At 43.8% G+C, this 22273-nt stretch overlaps 2 protein-coding genes and 1 long non-coding RNA gene across 8 annotated transcripts in view; 1 reads left to right on the forward strand and 2 right to left on the reverse strand.

The window, feature by feature from the left end:
- stard13b (StAR related lipid transfer domain containing 13b) overlaps nt 1-9193 on the reverse strand; it is a 71952-nt gene extending 62759 nt beyond the window's left edge. Inside the window, exons 1-6 of one of the 5 annotated variants that reach the window (XM_086035582.1) lie at nt 9096-9193; nt 8826-8958; nt 8638-8723; nt 8502-8566; nt 5580-5778; nt 1575-3322 (exon numbers count right to left, since the gene is read on the reverse strand). In XM_086035582.1, coding sequence (XP_085891708.1) covers nt 1575-3218 — 1644 coding nt within the window. In that variant the 5' untranslated portion in view covers nt 3219-3322; nt 5580-5778; nt 8502-8566; ... (1 more) ...; nt 8826-8958; nt 9096-9193. Of the gene's footprint in view, nt 1-1574; nt 3323-5579; nt 5779-8501; nt 8567-8631; nt 8724-8825 lie in introns of all 5 variants that reach the window. The other 4 variants (XM_086035580.1, XM_086035581.1, XM_086035584.1 and 1 more) reach the window with 4 other exon arrangements.
- On the forward strand, nt 8096-9388 carry LOC147144863 (uncharacterized). Its single transcript, XR_015087445.1, has 3 exons — nt 8096-8584; nt 8648-8730; nt 8879-9388. It is a non-coding gene; the product is annotated as an uncharacterized LOC147144863 (long non-coding RNA).
- A 2746-nt stretch (nt 9389-12134) lies between these two features.
- trmt9b (tRNA methyltransferase 9B) lies at nt 12135-21925 on the reverse strand. 2 transcript variants are annotated; one of them, XM_086036273.1, is made up of 5 exons: nt 21732-21925; nt 20281-20648; nt 16925-17106; nt 15867-16040; nt 12135-14928 (listed from the first exon to the last, which is right to left on the reverse strand). In XM_086036273.1, the coding sequence occupies exons 3-5, from the start codon at nt 17076-17078 to the stop codon at nt 14126-14128; spliced, it is 1131 nt and encodes a 376-aa protein (XP_085892399.1). In that variant the 5' UTR covers nt 17079-17106; nt 20281-20648; nt 21732-21925; the 3' UTR covers nt 12135-14125. The 2 variants fall into 2 exon arrangements, with proteins under 2 accessions (XP_085892399.1, XP_085892400.1); XM_086036274.1 differs by having other exon boundaries at nt 20281-20603; nt 21732-21834.
- Nucleotides 21926-22273: the final 348 nt, after the last annotated feature.

Here is a 22273-nt window from a genome sequence, read left to right on the forward strand (position 1 = left end):
GAAGAGCGCCTGCTCCGAGCCACCCAGCGAGAGTGCCCGGGGATCACCATGGAGTCGCTCAACCAATAGCGCTAAAGGCTACCTGGATAGCTGCCGGAAAGTACATTCCACTCCGATTGTGTTGCTCTCAAAGCCCAGCGTGCAAAGGGGAGGTGAAGCTCCTGGAAGCGCTGAACCGATTGTCAGGAGAGCTTGGCAAATCACGCACACATCACCCCCTTATGGTTAGCTTGATAACGGCATGCCACAAAGAATGGCAGTTGAGCAACACAAGCCCAAGAATAGTTCTTAAAAATCAGGGATGTGACAATAAAATGTAGACCAAGTTATGTTCTTTGCTGGAAAATTCCCCTTTGGTATTTGTGTTTCCAGGTACGGATCAAGCAAGTGACAACGGACAAGATGGATACATGTGTGTGAAACCCCAAAGCAGTTCAAAGCGGTGGATGTTTACAAGTTACCTGAGCAAAGTGACAATTTTCAACATGGTTAACTATCATTTTCCACTGCATGTATCTAATGTTGTTTACGGCACATACAGTAGCATGCACAGAGGAAAGACTTGAAAAGTTTTTAGGGAATAGTATTCCCTAAATAAAAATGAAAAAAAAGTCAAAAGGAGTTTTAAGTGTGCAATCAAGACATTAAAAATATAGTAAAAGTTTTATTTACCGCAAATGTGAATACAGTACTGACAATAAAAGTGGGCATGTACTATTACAGTATAAAAAAACAACCAAAAACGATATCATTTGACCATAGAAAAGCAATTGTGAAAATAAGTGTCTAAGTGTCTTCAATGATTTCAACCATCTTCTCTACCGCCGTAAATTGAATGTGTGAAGTGTCAGTCGAAAAAAAAGATGTTACATGAGGTAAATTGCTTGGACAGGAGAGAACAGGCCGGTCGTAATTTACATTTCAACATGTAAATGGATTAATAGTGTAAATTTCAAAATGTGCTCCTTGTTATTGTGCCATTCATGATTAAAAGGCTGCTTTACCCTTGGTCTGTGTCCTTGATATCGCAATAGAAAATAAACTCATCACTACGTCGTGAGTGACGTCGTCTCTTCTTCTGTGCATGTGGCTCACTTTCGGGATCACACACAGCTACCGAGATCGCAAGATACCGAGATCGCATTTATAATGTAATATGAAAAATAGACGATTACATAGACGGAAAAAATGGGCTATGCTTAGATCGACTATTTTTTCAAGTTTCCCGTTTATCGCCTATAAAATGGGCGACCATCATAGGCGGACAGACCGTTCCGTCACATAGGTGGAATGCCCACCTCTGGGGATTACCAACTAACGCTAAAAGATCAAGATGACGGGAGCGCGCTGTGACTCCAGTAAAACTCTAAACCTTACTTCTGACATTCAGTTTTTAGTCTGAGACTATGAAAATCTTTAGGTGTAAAGCCCAGCATTAGCTGAAAATATGTTTGTGTTGTGTCGCCACTGGCCAGTGTAGGAACATAACTCTGTTGTAAACTGAGGACCCTCCAGACACAGTCCCTGGATAGTAGTATACTGCAAGCTTGAAAAAGAAATGTGTAGCTTCATACCTCCTTACTGTTGCTTTCTGCCTCTGCTTCATAACCACACATATGGCTTCCTGTGGGCCCTCCAACGCAGTAGCTCTGCCTCTTGCCACTTTCCCTCCTGTCACTTTGATTGGCCAGGCATTCTGTGCTCGGCGGCAGCTCCAGGAACACGTCATCGTCCTTGTCGTTGTCGCCATCAGCCCGTTCGTCCTCCTCCGCCTCGTGCCCTGAGGACTTGCCATCTTCCAAGCCGCCGTTAACGTAAGCGTGATTCTTGGCATAGTCCGAGAAAGTGATGGAACTCTGCTTGTGTTTGATGATAGGGGGCAGTTGATGGGTTCCTTGGCAGGAAGTAGCTGTGGGTGAGGAGTTTGCATGATAATCCTCTGATGTTTGACTGGCATGGCTGTTTGAGAGTTTCTTCAAGACCACATCCTCACAGTCCATGTCAAGTGTGTCAGCCGAATAATTCGGAGGCTTTAACTCTTGATGTCTGATGGACACTTGCCCATCATGCTCTACAAAGTGATTGAGGCGAACACAGAGAGAACTGTCCTTTAGTTTGTTGTGTCTTGGTTCCAAATGTGAGCAGCATTGAGACTCAGTAAGAAGATTATCCACTCTGTGGTCCTGGACAGGACGTGGACCACACTGATCTTGAAGTAATCTCAGAAAAGCAAGAACTTTAGGCACATCTCCAAGCACCACAGAGGCTTGTGATTGCTCCACTACAGCATCCGGGTTATGAAGGCTGACACAAACAGGGGTGTCAGGAGCAGAAGTGTTCTCGGCAAGACGTAGACCACATCGGTCATGGGGTAAGCTCAGACCTTCTTGTCCATGCCCCAGAAAGCACAAATTGTTGACAAGTTTTTCTTTATTAAGACCATCATACACAAAAGTGTCTTTTAGTACGTTGTGTCCTGTTTCAAACTGGTAGCAGAATGGCATCTCAGGAAGAAGATCTCCATTCTGGTCCTCAACAGAACGTGGGCCACAGTAGTACTTCATTGAGTTCAGCAAGCTCCAGTCTTTTAAAACTTTAAAAATTCCTTGTCCATGTAAATCCTCTGCAATTTGCTCATTACTGAGACAGATACAACCAGAACTGTTCCTGAATCCTTTCAGAACTGGTTCCAACTGGGAGCAGCATGGACATCCACCAAGATCATCTCCTTTTAGGTCCTGGCTAGGACTGCAGTTATTCTGCAGTGAGCTGAGTAAATTTATGTCTTGATCAGGCCCTTGCAGGACAAATTCCTCAGGAGATTTCTTGTTATTAATGCCAACATCAACAGGACTCTGCCTTTGTGGTTTAGGAACCAGTTCCAACTGGGAGCAGCGTGGACCGCCAGGGACAAGATCTTCTCCTTTCAGGTCCTGGCTAGGACAAGAGTGATCCTGCAGTGTGCTATGTAAATTCAGGTCTTGATCATGCACCTGTAGGATACATTTCTCAACAGTTTCCGTATGGTGTCCTACGTGGTGTTCCGGTTCCAACCGTGAGAAGTGTGAATCCTCAGCACGCAGATGGTCCCCTTTGAGGTCCCGTGAGCTGTTAACGGCACTTTCTGCGGACGCGCCTTGTGTTGAAAAGGCACATTTGTCCAATCCCAAGAGTGTGGATGGAGGTCTCTCTAATTGCGCTGCAGGTGGAAGCTCCATTGTTATTAATGCCTACAATTTGTCATGGTTTAAAATCCATGGGTGCAGCAGCTGGTTTCAAAAGAGTCCATGTCATCCAAGATCCTCAGTTTGATGGAGATCACCTGAAACAGAGGTAAACAGTTAAGACCAACAAATGAGTTCTAGACTCTATTTGTCTGTGTGTGATTACTACACTCCGAGTTTGACATTGTAGCCGCTAATCCTCTGAACTTCTGAGTGTCGTCTTGTGTCATCCCCGCAGTAGAGTGTGCCGCGGATTTCAACATCTGGCATCGGGGGCCGAGTCGTTCATGTCTGGATCTGTTTCACGTTTGACAGCGGTGACATCACTCTGCAGAGGAATCTGACTGCTCTTCCTCGCAGTGTGTGATTTAGTGCCGCCGCACACCAATTCGTCAGGAGAGCTAGCCGCTCAACTGGTGTTAGAGTCCCGCTCATCTCAGCCCGTCCTTAGCATACATTGAACAGGTAAGCTAGTCGCTGAATTCCACCCCTTCAGTGAACCATCTGAAACTCGCAACCCGTTTCCTCGAGAGAAAGAGGAACTCCCACCTGGTCAATTAACACATTTTTCACCAAGACAAAGTGATCTAATCTGGCAGTCTAAAGATAGACATGAGAATGCTGCAGTTGGCAGAGCCTTGGGAACAGCCTGGAGACCCTTGACTCAACACCACCAGCAGAATATCTACACATTTATGCCTGTTTACTTTTAGTACGGGAGCTGATAACAGAACCTCGGGCACAAGGACAAAATCCAAAAACGACCTCCTGTCAGCCAAACATCGGATAAGACATTAGATAATGTTCAGTGGTCTCATCGAGAGGAAGAAATATCTTTTCGATTCACATTTCACACTATGTGGTTATATGGCGGGTCAAATAGATATAGATTATAAAAAAGAGTTCCCCTTTTTTTTTAGAATTAATATGGTTGCGTAATCAACTACAAGTATTGACTGAAATGCTGTGTAATTGTGTCTTTTTTCTGTATCTGACCCTTTTATATTACGAGTCAAATTGACCCAGAATATCATTGTTGTTCTGAGAAACAAATGTAACAGGAGGCAATAGACGAGAGTGGGAAAAGAGGTCTTCACCCAAATCCAAAATGTAGTAGATGGCTGAGAGGGGGGTACATATAAGCCACCTGTTAACTGATGTGGGTCCAAGTAACCAATTTTTTTAAGTGACGACAATAAACCAAAAGTAGTAAGTGTATTGGCATTCAACTATGAATACTAACAGAAATGGTGATGAATGGGGACTTAATAATGAGATATAAGCCATGTTTGTGGAATAATGCGAGTTAATGAGATATATATGACAATTACTGGGATTTTTTTCGGGACACTTTTAGATAACAGGTCAAATTGACCCATTATAAAGTTTTAAAAAAATGCAGTGATAAGTCTAGTAGATTGATAAGTGTAATGAACTAAAAATACAAATTGAAATGCTGAGTAATAGGAGTTCATAAAACATCTTTTTCACAGTTTAGCACTTTTTGGATTATGTGTCAGATTGACCCACGTGTAAGTAAAAGGAAATTGAAAAGTGTACCTCTTGTGGCTGAATAGATATGAATTAAAATGGGGAGTAATGGGAGTTAATAATGTTAATGGATTAATATATGACACTTGAATAGCGGGTAAAAATGGCTCATTATAAAGTATCGTGAACACCCGCATATTCTCGGTTCAGCTTTCGCAAATTCACATATACGCTGATTATTTTGTGGGGACCGATTCTGTGTTAGTCACTGAAAACTCACCTAATCACATTTTTTTTCGTGCTCCGGCCAAGGAAACTGGCATCCTGGTGCCAAACTGTATGTTGAAGTAAATTGAGGAGCTTCTCCTAGCCACGAGTTGTGATTTACCCCTCTCATGTGGTATTTACAGGTAATTTCTTAACCTTTGTGTGTGTTTGGGAGTTGTCAGTAATTACTCATATTGTCGCGACTGGTTTGGTCCCTATTACAGGAGTTCACTGCAAAAGCATATGTTTTTATCAAGTTTTGTGTGTGGTGGCGGAATAAGTGTAGTCAACGATAAATGATTAAGTGCTGAGCGACTGATATATAAACCAGGTTGATTCCGGATTTTTTTTTTTTTCCACTACTTTTTGGCAATGGGTCAAATTGACCCAGGAACTTAAATGCCATACCTGATCCACAAATTATATCATATATCACAGGAGGATTTACTAAAGGCAAGTTGAAATTGCGGAGTTGACTGACAAGCTCACTTGAAATGAGGTAACGTCGGCACAAACCCTAACGCGATCCTGCAGTTATTGGTGCACCTAACCTTGCGTCGACATCCAAAAAGACAGCACAAGGAGTCATGGACTCACCTGTGGAGTTGAAAAGACACGCATTGGCCAAACGGGCCTGGTCGCCCCTCCACCACCGTGCACGGGGCCTCTGTTACTCGTCATCCCCACCATCGACGGCATCCTCCTCCCTCCTCCCGATGCTGATGTTTCCTCGCCGAGGGGCCTGCGCCAGCACTCCAAACCATTCAGAATATGTGCGAGGAGGGAGCGGGAATGTCTATTTGTGAGGGAGACGTGAAGGGGGAGGAGAAAGAAAGCACCAAGGAAAGAAAGAGAGAGGGCGGAGAGAGAGATAGTTGGCTCGGAGTGGGGAGCAAGGTGAAACGGGTTAGCGCCGGGCCCTCGCAGGGACAAGATGAACACTGACCCGCCGCCACTTCGCTGAGGGAAAAACAGACACTGCAGGAATGCTTTCAAGTCCCGGAGAAAAGGCACGAATGATTTACTCTGGAGCGCGTTGTGAATGCATGCGAACACGATCATGTTTTCACTGAGGAAACTGATGCTGGACTGAAACTACAGCAGGCGAACACCATTTTGTCACAGTGGAAGAGGAGACACATTGCGATTAGTATTTTTGATAATCAGAAGAATTAAACTATCCTCACATCTGACCCGCAGCTGCTACTTCAGCTTTAAATCCTCTGCTGATGAGCTAATGCTGTGGCTTTTCAAAATGAAATCTAATGGACATAAGATCAAATAAATCCAAACAAATGAAAAAACATTTCAATGCTTCTTCAAAGTCAAGGCTTTCAAGCAAGTGTGGTTTCAAGCCAGGGTTAGGGTTTCGAGCTAATGTTTGGATTTCCAGGTTTTCAATTAGGGTTGTATTTGACTCATCGTAGTCCGAAATTGTGATGTCTGAATTTCTGAATTTGCTTTGATTTTGTCTTCTTTGCCTTCTTCAAGTTTTTGTTCAACTTGGCTAAGAACAACCTCAACTTTCCTCATTCTCAGAATTCCCCAAAAGCCACGTAAGATGGTGACCTTTGACCCAGGTTACCTGAAGGGCCTGTCTAGCATTCAGTATCAAGAGAGTTGTTGAGTTTTAACACGCACAGGCAGAAACCCCATTTGAAGATGAATCGTGACCGGTCAAGAAGAAGACTGCAGGTGCGAGTCGTCTCGGCTTGGTCGGTCACCTTGGTTACAGTACACTAGACATTCAAACACTAGAGAGCTTTAATGCGGACACTTTCGATTTCCATGGTTCACCATTTTAACTCTTACATACTGTGCTTGTGTTCCAAATGAATTTTGATTTTAAAAATATGCTATACAATATATATAATATATAGCAGCAGTCTGCCGCGCAAGCTGGGGTCATGGCCAGTGGAGATGGAGCTTGTGGGGGAGGGGGGAATCTTTTGGACATGTGTGCTCAAACACAGCTGCATGTTCTCATGAGTCTGCTGCTGGTCCCGATAAAGAAAGAAGCAAAACAGTGAACAAACAGCCCAGACCTGAAAGTCACCAACAGACAAGCCTGGTCCAAATGCGAGCGTAGCTCGAGACATTTTCTCCAGCAGTTACCTTCGGCCAGAACATTTTTCTGACATACAATCAAACTTCCAAGATATGTATCAGCTAGGTGGTACACGGGCCAAGGAAGATAGCATTTAAATGTAGGTACAGGTTGAGGGTTTTATTGTTGTTAGTTACGGTCTGCCTGCACTGGAATGGGGTGTGTGGGCGCAGCAAGCCACTGGATATACTGTACAGTAAAAAACAGAACTAAAGCAGGTGTGCGGTGTGGGTGACCTGTGTGTGACAGTTGCAGATATTTGAAATTGTATTCATTTAATCTCAATCTGACCCGGTTAGGGACTATCAGAGAGATGAACAAAAACCTACCTCTGTCCTTGCTTAGTCTGTCCTTTTTAAAAGAGTTCTCGTCCTCAGTCTGACCGTGCACAAAATGGGCGCCCGTCCGGGACGGTATGCCCAGCTCTGGTGATTAATGTCACAAACAATAACTTCTCAAACATTAAAGTTACTGTCAATGGAAACTCTGTCCAACTATGTTACGTGATGGTCACAGAGTGACAAGAAACTCTGAATATGATGATTGCTTAATTTAAAGCACTTACACTTGGGGCTGACTTTACTTCTGTTGGCAGCCACCATTTGCATGAAGCAGAACAGCTAACTGTTGCTTCACCATGTTTTTCTTTGAACCTCTGGAATAGTGGTACTAGCCAAAATGCTCACCATCCTATTAACATCTCATCACTGAGACGCGTGGCACGCGTCTGGTGGCCTTTTATCTTCGCCCGCCGGCGTTTTTGCAGCTGCACCGAGGCAGCAAAAATGTACGCGCGAGGAGCCGTTATGTAACACGACCAGCGAGAGAGCGCAACGAGACATTCCGACGATACCGCAGTCTGACTGAACATCTCGGCTTGCTGCTTTCGCACGTGTGCTGAGACGTATATGAGGGGCTGTCAGGATTCACACACACACACACGCACACCCCAACACTCACATAAACTCTCTCAAACACACACTACTGAAATGCTATCATACTAAGACTGAAAGGCATAGTACAGTATGTGAGCACATTTCATTCAATTATGTGAGTGTATATGCGGAGGGACTTTAGCAGTGTGGACAAGAATCGGCAGCGTAGGTGGGTTAGTGGGTTTTGTAAACCCATGGGCCCTCTTGTGGTTTCTTTTTTTAATGTGATGTTGCCGCGGTTCACCCTCGTAGAGGCAGGTAGCGAGGGGTGTAACGTCAGACTGTGGGGGGATATGAGCCCCAACACACACAAACACACACGCCCCCCCCCCCCCCCCAACAAGAAAGGCTAAAGTGTTGCTGGTCTCTGGCTGTGAGCAGTGACTCAGTGCGCCGCATTGGACAGAAGAACAAATCATTTAACTTTGTCGAGACAACTGGAACAGGCTAGCTGAAATGAAATGTTCCGTTTCTTACCAGCAGACGACATATCCTCAGGCAGACGTACTTTGAGTTATGTTGCAGCACTCCAGTGGCGCCATCTGCTGGACAAGGAACATGTGAGTAGACAATTCTATTACTAACCTGAAATGCAGTTCCGTTTTACTGTTACGCTTCTGCAGGGGCTCATCATTGATGCAATCATCTGGAACACCATGGCGACAAGTTGGACAAAATGTAAAGACAGTCTCCTCATCGCTGCACGGTAAAGTCGTCAGTTGGCCAGCGTGTGGACCGAAATACAATGATGAGTCAAAAGTTAACTCTATAGCAACATACCATGAATGGATAGTGTTTCACCTTTAATGATAACTCATTTTTAGTTGACTATAAAATGTTTTGATGGACTGTAGACTGGAACCTTCCACTGCAGCAGCTGGTGGAGCTCGTGAAACTCTGGACTGATGCAGAGACTTCTCCTGGGTGGACAAAGCTGCAAAGACCACAAACGACGGCCCAGTCAAGCTGCTATTTTTAGTACATTTATTTGCATGTCTTCATATTAAAAATGTAGGCAGCTTTGAGGACATTCCACATTTATGGAGAATTTCTCTGCGGCAAGTTATTGACCAGGGTCTTCAATCCTGTTCCTTGTGGGTCGCTGTCCTGACAGTTTTCCATTGCGGCCATCTGCTACACACCAGATTCAAATGATCAGCAAGCTCTTTAGGAGGATGATCATTTCAATCAGGTGTGTTGCAGCAGGGAGAAAACATTCAGGAAAGCGTCCCTCAAGGAACAGGATTGGAGATGCCTGATGAGTGTCCTGACTGCAACATTGGCAAAACAGGTCTCAATGAAGCTCTGGCATGACTGTAGAAAAAGAATGGGAGGAAAAATAAAAAGCAGAAGTTTGGAATGGACACATCGGGTCTCCTGAGCCTCCTTCAGTTTCATCCAAAATCTTGGCTGGTGCTTCTTCCTGGAGTGATACTGCAGCAAACATTAAAGTTGACAATGATCAAGTGTTGCCATTGAGTGCATGTTCCCATATTACTCGGATGTCAAATCCAGGTCCAGAAAGTAAAAGCCCTGCCGCCAGTTTGGAAGTAGCTGCAGGTGCTTCCAATCAAGCAGCAGGTCAACGAGCTCCCCACAAGCTGCTTGAGTGGAAGCACCTGTGGCGCAAGCGGAGCGCATCTTGGGCTCCGGATGACGTCAATGTCGGATATATGCGACCTGGCCGTTCAGACCGTGAACGCATTGGAAAAGATCGGATACATATCCGATCTAGGAACACATATGAAGGTCGCACTTGGAAAAATCGGAATTGAGCCGTTCAGACTGTCATAAAAAAATCAGATACAGGTCGCATTTGGGCAAAAAAAAATCCGATCTGGGTCGCATTTGCCTGCGGTGTGAACCTAGCCTAAGATCGCTGTCGCCATCTCCTGGTCACTGGGATAAATGCTTTCGGTGACAACTTCCGGGAATCTAAAACCAATATATGAGCCGTATTTCGGTTTGTGTCTCGTGATATATTCTATTTTCGTTTTAGAATTAAAAAATTAACATCAAACTGTTTTTAGACATTTTCTTACTTGTTCCAGACACCAAACTAGAAAATCAAGCTGTATTTGAATTTTGATATGAAAACGAAAATCAAATAACGAGTAGTTTTTCAATTTTTATTATCTTGTTTCAAACGTAACATCCAATGACCAAAAGAGACACGGCCCATATTGCAATAATAGCTAAAATGTTAGCATCACTACCAGAAAATGCGCGGCTTTCTTTCGGCTTATTTACATCGTATTCGAATAGATTTAAGATGACAAAACAGGCACATTATGTGAAAATAATGCTTTACAGTCAGTGTTGTCGAAATAAACTATTATTTACTCACTGACATGATGCTTTGTCGATTCACCACATTTTTAGTAACTGTTGATATAGAAGTTTGATTGAATATGGATCACGAAGACCCACTGCGAAGTCAAACAGTCCACCATGGAGGTCCTGAAGAAGAGCCGTATACCCACTTTGCATTTGAAGCCTTGCTGGCAGTCTGCACTCTCCTGACCTCGAAGTTAGAGTGTTAATTACGGTATCAAGATGGAATGAGGGTTTCCAAAACATTTTGGGCATCAAACTCAGTTAAAAATGAGAATGACAATGAGGAATTCATGACATGAGTTATGTATTAAGCAAAGTTTAGGGGTTTTAGCAGGTGTTAGGATTTCGAGCCAGAATTGGGGAAACAAATTGAAATCCCAACCTTGACTTGAACCCCGAAACCTGGTGTGAAACCTTAATTTGAATCCTTAACTATGTCCGACCCTGAGACAGGGTATCAAGTTAGGGTTTCAAGCCATGGTTTGGGTTAAGGGTTAGGGTTTCAAGGCAGGGTTCGAAACTGGGAGGAGGTTTCAAGCAATTGTTTGGATTTAAAACTAGGGTTTCAAGACAGGGCTTCAGGTTTCAAAGTAGGGTTTCCAAGTAGGGTTAAGGTTTGTAAATACAGTTTCAAGCCATGTTGGAGTGTAGTTTGAAGGCCAAGTAAGGGTTTTTAAATAGGTTTCCAAATCCGGGTTAGGGTTTCAAAATAAGGTTTGGGTTTCCAATCCGAGATTATGTTTTCAAAGCGGGATTATAGTTTCAAACTAGAGTTAGGGTTTAAATCTCGGTTTAGGATTCATATGTAGAAGGCCCACATGTACAACAAGCCAGTGTTAGGGGTCTCACATTGGGGTTTTAAACTAGGGTTAGGGTTTCCAAGTAGAGTTTTAAATTAGGGTTTCAAACTAAGGTTAGGGTTTAAAACTAGGGTTGCCTTATGCGTGTTAACGCTTTTGACGTAACTGTCATCCAAAACCTTTTTTCTAAAATATTCACATAATGATTATTGTATTTATATCAACGTCCACACAAGTAGGGTTTCAAACTAGGAGTAGGGTTTCAAATTAGGGCTTTAAAACAAGGTTGAGGATTTCAAATTGGGGTTTTAAGATATGGTGAAGGTTTCAAACTAGGGATTCAAATTAGGTAAATTATAATTAGGGTTTTAAAGTATGGTTTTAAACTGGGGTTGGGGGTTCAAAGTAGGGTTTTAAAATTAGGGTTGGGGTATCAAATTAGGGTTTTATACTAAGATTAGGGTTTTGAACCAGGTTTAGGTTTTAAAGTATGATTTTTAAATTAGAGTTAGGGTTTCAAACTACGGTTTTAAACAAGATATAGGGTCTCAAAGTAGGGTTTCAAACTAGGGCTAGGGTTTCAAAGTAGGGTTTCAAACTGGGTTTCAAGGTAGGGTCACAATTCATCTGGTTTGAAGACTGAGTTTTAAAAAAAACGTGACCTCAGGTTTTAAAAGTAAGGTACCATATTTGGAAGAGGATTTCAAAGTGTTTTAAGACAGGATTCAAAGTAAAGCTTGATTTTCTAGTAAACATTTCATATTTACGGTATCAAGTAAAGGACAGGGTTTTAAAATAATTTTTGGATAGTTATTGGAGGTGTTGGCCCTTTTTTTTTTTACTTCAAAACGATCCTCGGGTCAATATCTTCCATCTTGATGCTTGTTGATCTTGAAATTTTGGCATTTCCAACAAATGAATGACGAGCATGCGGATGAAGTACTCGCCAATAACCACTTTGAGACTCCACAACTCTCAACACAAAACCTTTTAATAAAGAAAACAACAGTAGTGACAGCACAAACACACCTCCTTGGCACAATGTTTCAAGTTTCCATGTAAATCACAATGGGCGACAAAGTTCGCGTACAGTGCAACGTCGATTCACAGTATGAGAAGCGGCCGAGCTCCATTTTCTGCTTGTACAACGACGGGGACGCAGCGACACATTTGCGACTTTGTCGCCTCGCACATGCGACGGGCCAAAGCACAACGTTACAAACAGCAAGACGTGGCCAAAAAACGACCCCCCCAAACCCCACACACACACTCACACACAAAAAACGATTCTATTGCGAACTACAAACACGACCGGAACGAACACTTAGTACACGACGACTGAGGATTTTATTTTATTTTTTAAATAAAAAGGAACAGTCTTGCGTTGTAGCCACGGAGGAACATAGTCTTAACGAGTGGAAACAGCCACGCTCAAAACTGAGCTGTTTAAACTCAGAGGCAGACAAACATTTATTTGAAAAAAATGTCAAAAATGTGTGCATTTTTATATTTTTCCCTAACTTTGTTGGATTTTTCAGTCTAATATTTTTTCTCATTGACAGATATTTGTTGTAATCATTGGAGCATTATTGCTTTGATTCTCCTACAGTGTGCCTAATGATTTGACTTTGTGCCACCCACATTTCGAAAGCACTGACTTTTTTTGAAGCAATTTCCTCATTGCATTTTCTGCCAGTAGTTTTGTATTTTTTTTTCTTTTGCGTTTTTGCGTATCGCCCACACGCCCAACCATTCAATATTTTGCTCCATCAACAAAATGCCTGTCATGTTTTTGATTCAAAAACAATGTTGACCACTGCGTTTCAGTTTTAAAATGTGTCCACCAGATGACCCCCTCCCCACCCCCTATTCAAAGCAAGCAGCAAAATTTCACCCAAGTTTAGTTTTCTGCAAGGATGCCTCAACATACTGAAAGCCATATCGCTTTGTTGGATAATGGCATATAAAAAGAAAAAGGGTTATAACTGACAAACACTGGAGGAAGAATCCCGCCCCCCTCCAAATAAAATAAGAGTAACAGTCTTGTGTTGTAGGCACAAAGAAACGTTTTGTTTGTAAGACTGAAAACTCCTGGAATTAAGTAAAAGCTGGGAATCAGTGATCAAATTTGTAATTCAGTCGTAGTAATAGTAATGCTTTTCCTTCGGGGAGTAATACTTTTTTTTTTTTTTTGGCTGGGGGGATATTCAGACCATCATTGCTTGTTACATATTTTGATCATGCCTTACAACTGAAATAAGATTGTCACTATTGACGTTTTATTTTATTCTATATGTTAAAAACAAATTAGGTCACTCTAACAAATGCCCAAATAAGAATTTAAAAAAATTATATAAAATACGATAAAAGAACAGCTGTGCGCAGCTGCGGGGTAAGGTTTTCGTTTAAGACTTGTGGATGACGTAAAAAAAGGGGAGATTCAGTGCTAGAAGCTAAGAACTTAGACGCAATGTTTTTTTTTTCAATTCCTCCCCTCAATATTTGTGCGTTTTGTCTAATATTGCAGAGCTTTTCTAATGTGTGTATCTTTTGACCTTCATGAGCGTTATTGTGCCAAATATTTTGACTTGTGCAACACCCATTAGCAAATCCCTGAAGGATTCTAGATACATCTTCAACGACTACACTTTTAAAATTCAAATTTCGTCTGATTTTAAAAAATAAAATAAATGTACACCAGAGGGATTGACAATTTTCTGCAAGAGTGCCTTGTTACTAAATCTCTGTGTTGCTTTGTTGGATAATGTAAAAAGAGGGTCTACCAACACCCTAGAAATTATTAGGAAAAAACAAACAAACTATGAACAGTCGTGCGCTGTAGCCACGGAATAACGTTTGTGTTTGTAAGACTGTAAACTTGTAGAAACATCAAGTCAAAGTGAAAATTGAGCGTTTCTGAAAGAAATTAGAAAAGGAACTAAAAAAGAATAGTTAAAAAGCCGATCAGATTTCCCCGGGCTCCACCTTCTCAGCCACCACGCACCAGTTGGCGTGGTCAAAGTAAGCATGGCGGACGCGGAGTTGGGCCACGTGATTGGCGATGAGATCGGCCAGTTCACCCTCCCTGAACACGTGATAGTACCTCAGGCAGGAGCCATCGGACGGGGGGGCGGCCGCCGCGCTTTCCCGCCGGGGGCGCTCGCTCTGGAAGGGAACCAGGTCGGGCAGGGCAAGCGCGCCGCATTCCTGCGCCAGGGCCGCGCCTGCGCCGCACACCTCTTTGGGATCTTCGGACTCCGTGTGCAGATCGGCGGCGGAGCCGAAGACGTCCTCCTCGGAACCGACAGTGGACGGTGGAGAGAAGAAGCTGGAGAAGTGCTGGATGAGAGCCCGCCCTGGGCCACCTGATAAAGTGCTGAGCTCCCGCGACGACGAACGAGAGACGGACAAGCTCCCGAAGTCGAAGACCGAGTCCAGGGAGCGGGAGAAGAACCAGAGTCTGTGCGCGCCGGGCGCGGGCTGCGACGAGTCGGCCACGGACGATGTGCTTCGGACCTTCCTGTGCTTGTCGCCTTCGCCGACGGCGTCGCTGGCACTCACGGTCGCCCGGCATCTCGCCGGGGGTTCCACGTCGGGCGAGCGAGGGTTGGGGTTCCACGGCACGAAGATGTCCTGCTTCTCGAACTTGCGGCGCTTCTGCTCCATGGCCCACACGTAGATCATGACGCGGCCGCCCGAACGCAGCGTCCGCGCCATCTCGCTTATTGCTCGGATACGACGTTCTTTGGTGGACAAATGGTGGATGACTGCAAACATCACATGCAAACATCTTACTTGCCGTTAGCCTCAATAAGCAAGGAGCATCTATATATTATATGTTTGTGTATTTTTTTCCCTCGCTCATTTTTTAACCACAATATGTCATTTTTAAAAAAATACTTCCCAATTGTGTTATTGCATTTTTTGGGGTCTATTTGTCCATTTGGTTCTATTTGTTTACTATCCAGGCATTTTTGTATTTTGTCTAAAATTACAGTATTTTTTATGGATTTAATTTTACTTTTTTTTTTTTTTACATAGGATAAGTCGATCACACCATACTTTTCATGATTATTTTTGTCACGTTCGATAAAGAGGTTGTGGTAGCTGTTCTGCTAAATGGTCATTCAAATTCTGTCCAAATCCAAACTATCCAAATTCTGATGCTTGCAAAGCACTTTGTGCTTTGGTATTGTGGATTATCTCAAACGACATGGTGTTGTATGTTTTAAGGCTCATTATGTTTGTTTTTCACTGTCCCCATTGTTATTTATTTTATTTGAATACAAAATAAGTGCAAACAATGTGGTGTCACTGAGTAATGTGGTAACAACTTTTACTCTGAATGTTTTACCTTTCCACTACAGAATTCTTTTTCAATTTTCATCATGTTTTTGTATTTTTTTTCCTCAACATCTCTTTCTTTTTAAAATCTAATATTTCTATATTAGTCTCAGTGGTATTTTGAGCTCTGGCTTTCTTGGTAAAGCTGGTACCTCGCTGAGCGTGAATGCTTGCGAACGCAGCGATTGTTTTTCGTCTTTGCAACCTTTTACGAGCCCTGACAAAAAAAACCCAACATTTGCAATGTTCGCAAGCATTCACATTCTTTCGCCACTCAGTGAGATACCATCTTAAGCGTGCAGCAGCTTGAGAGTTTCCTTGAAAGCAGAATTGTGGTGTTATCATGAAGACTGCACATCACCTGCAATGGAGAGCACGGCGTCGAAACAGCCATCCCGGTAAGGCAGGTGGAGCCCGTCGCACATCTGCACCTCGTGACCTCGGCTACCGGCAAAGTCCACCAGGGGGCGACAGACATCGCAGCCCAGCTTGAACGCTCCATCGTTAATGTCGAGGTATTTGCCGTTGCCGCAGCCTGCGAGGGCCGCCAAAATGACATTTCAGAACAAGTGCCTCTAAAACTGGGGTTCCCCACACTCCCGGAAGTTTACCCTAACCCGAACCAAAACCCTCCCATCAGATTTTTTTGTGTGAGGGACCTATCCTCATTCATTCCGCTGAAAATGCCATCTCATCTGGTGGCATCTTTGTGCTAAGGCACAAATTGGAGTTAAGGAGGTAAACGACTATCACAGCTCTGAGCGCTGAGGGCCGGCCATGCCCGCCCCATAGATTGGGAGCCGTTTGGAGAAGAAAATCCTCCCTTTTTTTCTAGGCAGTCATAGACGGTGTGAGCAGCCTTCCCGCAGAGTAATGAATTCAGAAATGGTTCTTCACAGAAATGGCAAGCGGCTCCGTTGCTAATTTAGCATACACATTCTGATTTTTTTTCAAAAAGCACAGGACAAGACATGACGACGGAGTGAACGGGAATGAGCAGGCAGTACTAGCACTGCCATCCCCTCCTGTAAAGCACTGATGTGAGCTCAACACTAAAGTAAGCATTCATGCTAGGAGGGTTAGCTACAACAGCTAGGGAGCACACTGAGCAAAACCGGTAAGTAGCCCGGTGGATAACCGTCCATTACGTTGCCCCTTGTGCTGCTTTAGTTCCCTCTCCAAGCATGAATGTTTTACTTGACTGCTCAGCTTGACGTTAGTGCTCATATTTAATCAATACATATGTTTATGCCAAAGCATAACTTTTGAGTTGAATAAATGCACATAGAACTACTTTGGGTTTTTTGTTATGTCTTTTAGATTATAGGATAAATTTCCACTTTCCACTTCTTTCTGCAGACGGATTTGTTCAAAAGGGTCTTGTGGTTGCCAAAAGTTTTGAAAGATGATGGGACCCACCGACGTCAGCGACGATGCTCCCGAGCGGCTGCTCCAGTAAGAACTGGCGCACCTTGGGCCAGGCCTTGTAGCGGCTGTCGTTGAAGTAGGGCGCGATCTTGTTGTAGACGCCGTGCACGTGCTCTCGCTCCAGCCGGCTGGCCGCCTCATCCATCGTCGACGACCGTCTGGCGCCGTCACGTCTACGGACCCAACGGTAGCGCCATAAACCACGATTATATTTCAGACAATTACAGTTGCCATTATGGATGGTATTTAATTTGCATCAATTATGCCGTACGTATTTAGCTTCGCAGTGAGGAAACACCTGTTGCTGGGTCCATTGACCTTTTTGAAACGTTTGTAAACAACAGGCACCCATGAATATTTCCAGGTGGTAGAAAGTGAGCGAGTAACGTTGATTTTAGTAGAAAACAATACAAACTTGTGTTTAGGATTGCAGCGCCAACTATTACCCCATTTTATTTTCGTCCATCCATTCCTGCGTCAAAAGAGCACATCTTGCCATTGATGTCTGACAGTGACAAATTCACATTTTTTAATGGAAATTCTTATTGACAGCTTTTTGACCTCAGGTCATCTGATGACATCTTGGTGTCAATGAATTATGCTGAAGTGAGTTTAGCAGTTTCATTTAGCAGTGCTTGACCGCCATCTTGTGGCGCTTACAGGCAAATATCAACCCTTTCGGTAGGGGTTCTGTTTGACCTTGGGGCCCAACTTTTCCTGTTCAAAGTAACGACCAATTTGGATGTTATGATTGGTGTTGACGTTTACCATGTTTATACCATATTCAATAACTAAATCAAATCCATTTACAGTTTAAAAATGTTAAAGGATAACAAATAAATAACCTTGTATAATGTGATAGTCAAAAAGACATTTATTTCTGCTGTGTCAACTTTTGACACCCAGCAAGATGCCAAACAGGCAAAGAATTCCTGATCTATATTAAGGTTGGAGTCTTAGATAACATATTAGCAAAACAATAACTAACATTTAGATTTTACCTGAGCAAAAACGATGGAATGTTTTGTCTTTTGGTTGATCATAACCTTTGATTTCTAAAATACTTGTCCATGATTTTCACTGTTAGGTCTCTTCAACTTACTGTGTACATGGAAATAATTGACATACGTTCACTTAGTGGGCGGCACGGTGGCCAACTAGTTAGCACGTCCGCCTCACAGTTCAGAGGTCGTGGGTTTGATCCCGGCTCTGGCCTCCCCGTGCCTGCGTGGGTTTTCTCCGGGTACTCCGGTTTCCTCCCACATTCCCCAAAAAAACATGCATAGTAAGTTGATTGGAATCTCTAAATTGCCCCTCGGTGTGATTGTGAGTGCGGATGTTTGTCTCTGTGTGCCCTGCGATTGGCTGGCAACCAATTCAGGGTGTCACCCGCCTACTGCCCGAAGACAGCTGGGATTAGGCTCCAGCACGCCCCGCGACCCTTGTGAGGATAAGCGGTATTGATAATGGATGGATGGATGGATAATGGATGGATGGATGGACGTTCACCTAGTGGCAGGAAGCTATATTGCAAACGAGCGTCTAAAGCTCCACTGAATTGCTAACATACGCTGCCCTGCAGATAGCGGGGCTTCACTGTACAACGTCGTTTATACTTTTTCATTTCTAATCTCACCTGCCTGCCACATGCGCGCGTAGTCGCACTTCATTCTTCACATCTAGAACAAGCCGCGTTTCCGAATGTCAGTCTGGTAAAGTGCGTGTTCACTGCAGTTAATAAAATCGAGGTAGCACCGCTGCGGATGCGAAGCTGCTGTAAGAAAAGGTCACAACATAAACTCCAGCGAGCATGTTACAATAACGACATGCACCACCCTGTTTGCAAGCCGGTGTCACGTTAAAGCGTCAGCTCACATTCCGGGCACGTTCGCAGCGCACGACATCCACTAGAGGACACAAGCACGTGAGGATAGAGTTGCAGATCTATTCAGCTCTAGTCAGTACTACTGATCCCGAAGCGATACAGGAGTTCGGCGTCACGTTTTCTGCTGCTACGTTTGGTGAATAGAAAAATGCCTTTTGAGATTGTAGCTGTCCCTCAGCTCAATAAACAAACACATGGGGTATTCTTCTTTATGCATATACAAAGACTGACATAGACTATAGCCTATATGCTTCATTTTATTTTCATTTCAGCATCATCAGACACCGTGCACCGTCATCCAACAATTGATGAGAGTTGAGCAAAAATACAGCTTTTTTTTTCTTTTCAAGCACAAAGAAAAATCCATTTGCCTGCAGGATCGAATCTTAAGATTCAAGTCTCTAGGTCCCTTTCTTCTTTCCGAGTTTTGTTCAGTCCTGGACATAGTCTTGTGATTCAGAACCTCCGTTCCTCTGTTTTTGTGTGCTGTAGCTCTTTAAAAAAAATCTTGATTATGATCACTTAGGGGGGCTGGCAGCTGGCTAAATGATAAGTTATTATTTTCAGTTGAGTCCTGTCACCTGGCGTCTATTGTATTTGTTTACAAACATAATGACGCAATCTATTATCTTTGCTGGTATTTCTGTGGACGGGACGGAACGCAACTGTAGTGAGCAAACAAAAGCGCTCCACCGTAGTCTGAATTATCATGCTGTGAATTCTTGCGAGTGACTCGGCTGACGAGGTGGCAGGAGACAAGATCGTAAGAGACCCCGGACGTTCGGAACATTCAGCACTCCTGAAGGCTGATGTACACCTTAAAAGCCTCCCAGGGCTAATTTGCAGAGCTGCTCACATCATCCGCATCATCCCATTCAAGTGGAAGGAAAACATCACTTATGTAACACTGTGCTCCTTCAGCGCCCCCCACACCCCTCCCCTCCTCACCAAAGTGAGGTACTCATGATGTAATCAGCAACAGGGAGACAGCCTCAGACTGACATCGTAAATGCGGGATAGCATCTGAGCTATGCAGCGGAGTGGAGTGGAGTGGAGTGGAGTGCAGTGCAACCTGCCCTTGGAGTAGCCAGAGGTCACACTGTGCTCTAATCAGCATCCGTGGTCATTGAGACTCTGATTAATTATGATTTAGCAGACGTGGGCTGCAGTCAAGGTTGCCATGCAGCTCATCCCTCCAATTGCAGACAAACAGGTTTACCCGTCAAAGGGAAGCCTGTAGCCATGACTCAATGTGACTATTTAACCTCACTCACCGTTGTAGTCCTTGATGGGCTGGGGGGTTTACAACTTCAAGTCAAAAGGCACCGTATTCCCCCCATGTTATCGCACATAAAGACCTCTTTAAAAACGTGGCTAAGTTAGACTGTGAATTAAATCATGTCATTTAGTCAGCGCACATTGCACCATCACAGCTCGAACATACAGCGGCAAAGTGCCTCACCATGAACTGGCCGAGAAGCGTCGCCGTGGTAACCGTCTCAGAGCTCCGGTCAGCTGGATCGCCGCAGGTGAACTTGCCGCTCCTCCTCGCTAATTGGCACCGGGTGGCCCCGCACCTGCTGCTGCTGCCCACGGCGGATACGCTTCCCATTTAAAGACGTACGCACTCCAATCCACGTTACGTTACGTCACACGCGTGGAGAAACGAGCCGCCGTCGTGCGTGACCGCCGTGCGTGAGCGGCCATCCTCAACGAACCACCGCCGGACGGCTGGGGAGCCATCGTCGTCGCCGACGACGACAGCAACAGCGACGCGGCCAAAACCTGTAAAGGCCACCGTTGGAAGGCCAACACCCATTTCCGGCTTGGCTTAAACAATAAAATAAAAGAACGACGCCTCACCCAAGGTAGTTAACCGAAGTTATGCTAATGTCACACAAAATTTCAAGAACCCCAAATAAACGCTTTTTATTTCGAAAGGCCCCTGTTTGTTTTGTGTGCTGTTATTACGAAAACTTGACCCGGCTTGGATAAGTATGCTCCCGTAAAGAAAGAAAAAAAGCACGGGGTGCAGTGGCAAAGCTCGCAGGAGATTGGCTCTCCGCATCATGTGACCACTACACGCCATCACGCGCACGCACGCACGCAAACAAACATGCGCTCCCCTATTTCCCAGTAAACAATGAATGGCTGCCAAGTAGGACGAATCACGTAATCGGTGTGTTAATAACCGATACTATATTATTTGTTTGCAATACAGTGATAATTCAGTTGCATGTGTGTAAATAATATTGTCCAATGACGTGTCTTATTGTATTGTTTTGCGTTTTAGCCGAGTGGGCGTGGCGAGAATACGCCATATTTCCCACTTGCGGGATGGGGCAGAGCACAATGAATTCTGCCTCTCAGCAGGCAGCCGTGTGACCTGTCTATAATTTATCATATTGTGATTGGAGGATAAATTCCAGCTAGGAAAAAGGACAGCGGTGCGTGTACCGTTCTCTGATGTTCCTCTTCTGGTCTATGGTAACGATGGCCATTTTCCCTCATCGTGTTGGTGTTATTACAAACAAGCCATATGTAGTTGATTAACTTAATGTAATAATAAAATACAAAATTATGTATTTAATTTTTAAAGCATCATCGGTTCTGAAAACACAATCTAGTTAATTTTAATATAGTTTATTTCTTGCTGGATCCACATCCAAATATTTATCATAAAATGTATTTAGGTGTGCAACATTAAAGTTTTAAAACAAACAGTTCTTCAAGATGTAAATGCATTGAATTTAAAAGTTAAATACAACTGAACTGTATACTTAGGCAACGATTTTGTTGTCTCGCATGTTTTAAAGGCTTAGCAGGCAGCATTGCTTTTTAATAGAACCCAACAACACGTCAGCATGTACTTGACCCTGTCAGGGACGATTAGTGGGACGGACAAAAACCTACCTGCGTCTTTGCTTAGTCCGTCCTCCGTCCGACCATCCACAAAATCTGCATCTGTCTGGGACGGACAGACGGACCGTTCCGTCCCTGGGACGGAATACCCAGCTCTGCAGATATTTACAGGCAAGTTACACATTTTGTAAGATTCAGTACACCCCGTTGTTGACAGATATGGAAATATGAGTTAAGCAGTAAAACCCACCTGTTTTTTTTCCATGTCAACGGGCGGCCATTTTGCCCCTTGATGTCAATTGAAATCACAGTTGCTAAGGGCTCAGGTAACGACCAATCATGACTCAGCTTGAGAAAACAGATGAGTCGTGTTTGGTCGTTACCTGAGCCTGGCCCCTGATTAACTTTGATGTCATTTTTGGTCGACAGAGAGTGGCAAAATGGCCGTCCCCTGAGATGGCTAAAAACTGGTGGATTTTGCTGTTTAACTATTCCACAAACACAATATTAATCAGCATGTCATGTTTGACTAATGGAGGTTAATAGAACATATTTCTGTAAAGACATTTTTTGGGTTGACCCTTCTTTAAGCA

This window comes from Filicampus tigris, chromosome 7 (genome assembly GCF_054856515.1).
Source record: "Filicampus tigris isolate MCC_2025a chromosome 7, RoL_Ftig_1.0, whole genome shotgun sequence".
NCBI lineage: Eukaryota > Metazoa > Chordata > Actinopteri > Syngnathiformes > Syngnathidae > Filicampus > Filicampus tigris.

What these genes read in the sequence shown, in the direction of transcription:
- trmt9b (XM_086036273.1), bottom strand. Translation starts at nt 17,078, where the DNA reads ATGGATGAGGCGGCCAGCCGGCTGGAGCGAGAGCACGTGCACGGCGTC. An exon ending in GAGCATCGTCGCTGACGTCG is followed by an intron (nt 16,041 to 16,924) that starts GTGGGTCCCATC and finishes CGGCCCTCGCAG; the next exon opens with GCTGCGGCAACGGCAAATAC. An exon ending in CGCCGTGCTCTCCATTGCAG is followed by an intron (nt 14,929 to 15,866) that starts GTGATGTGCAGT and finishes TGATGTTTGCAG; the next exon opens with TCATCCACCATTTGTCCACC.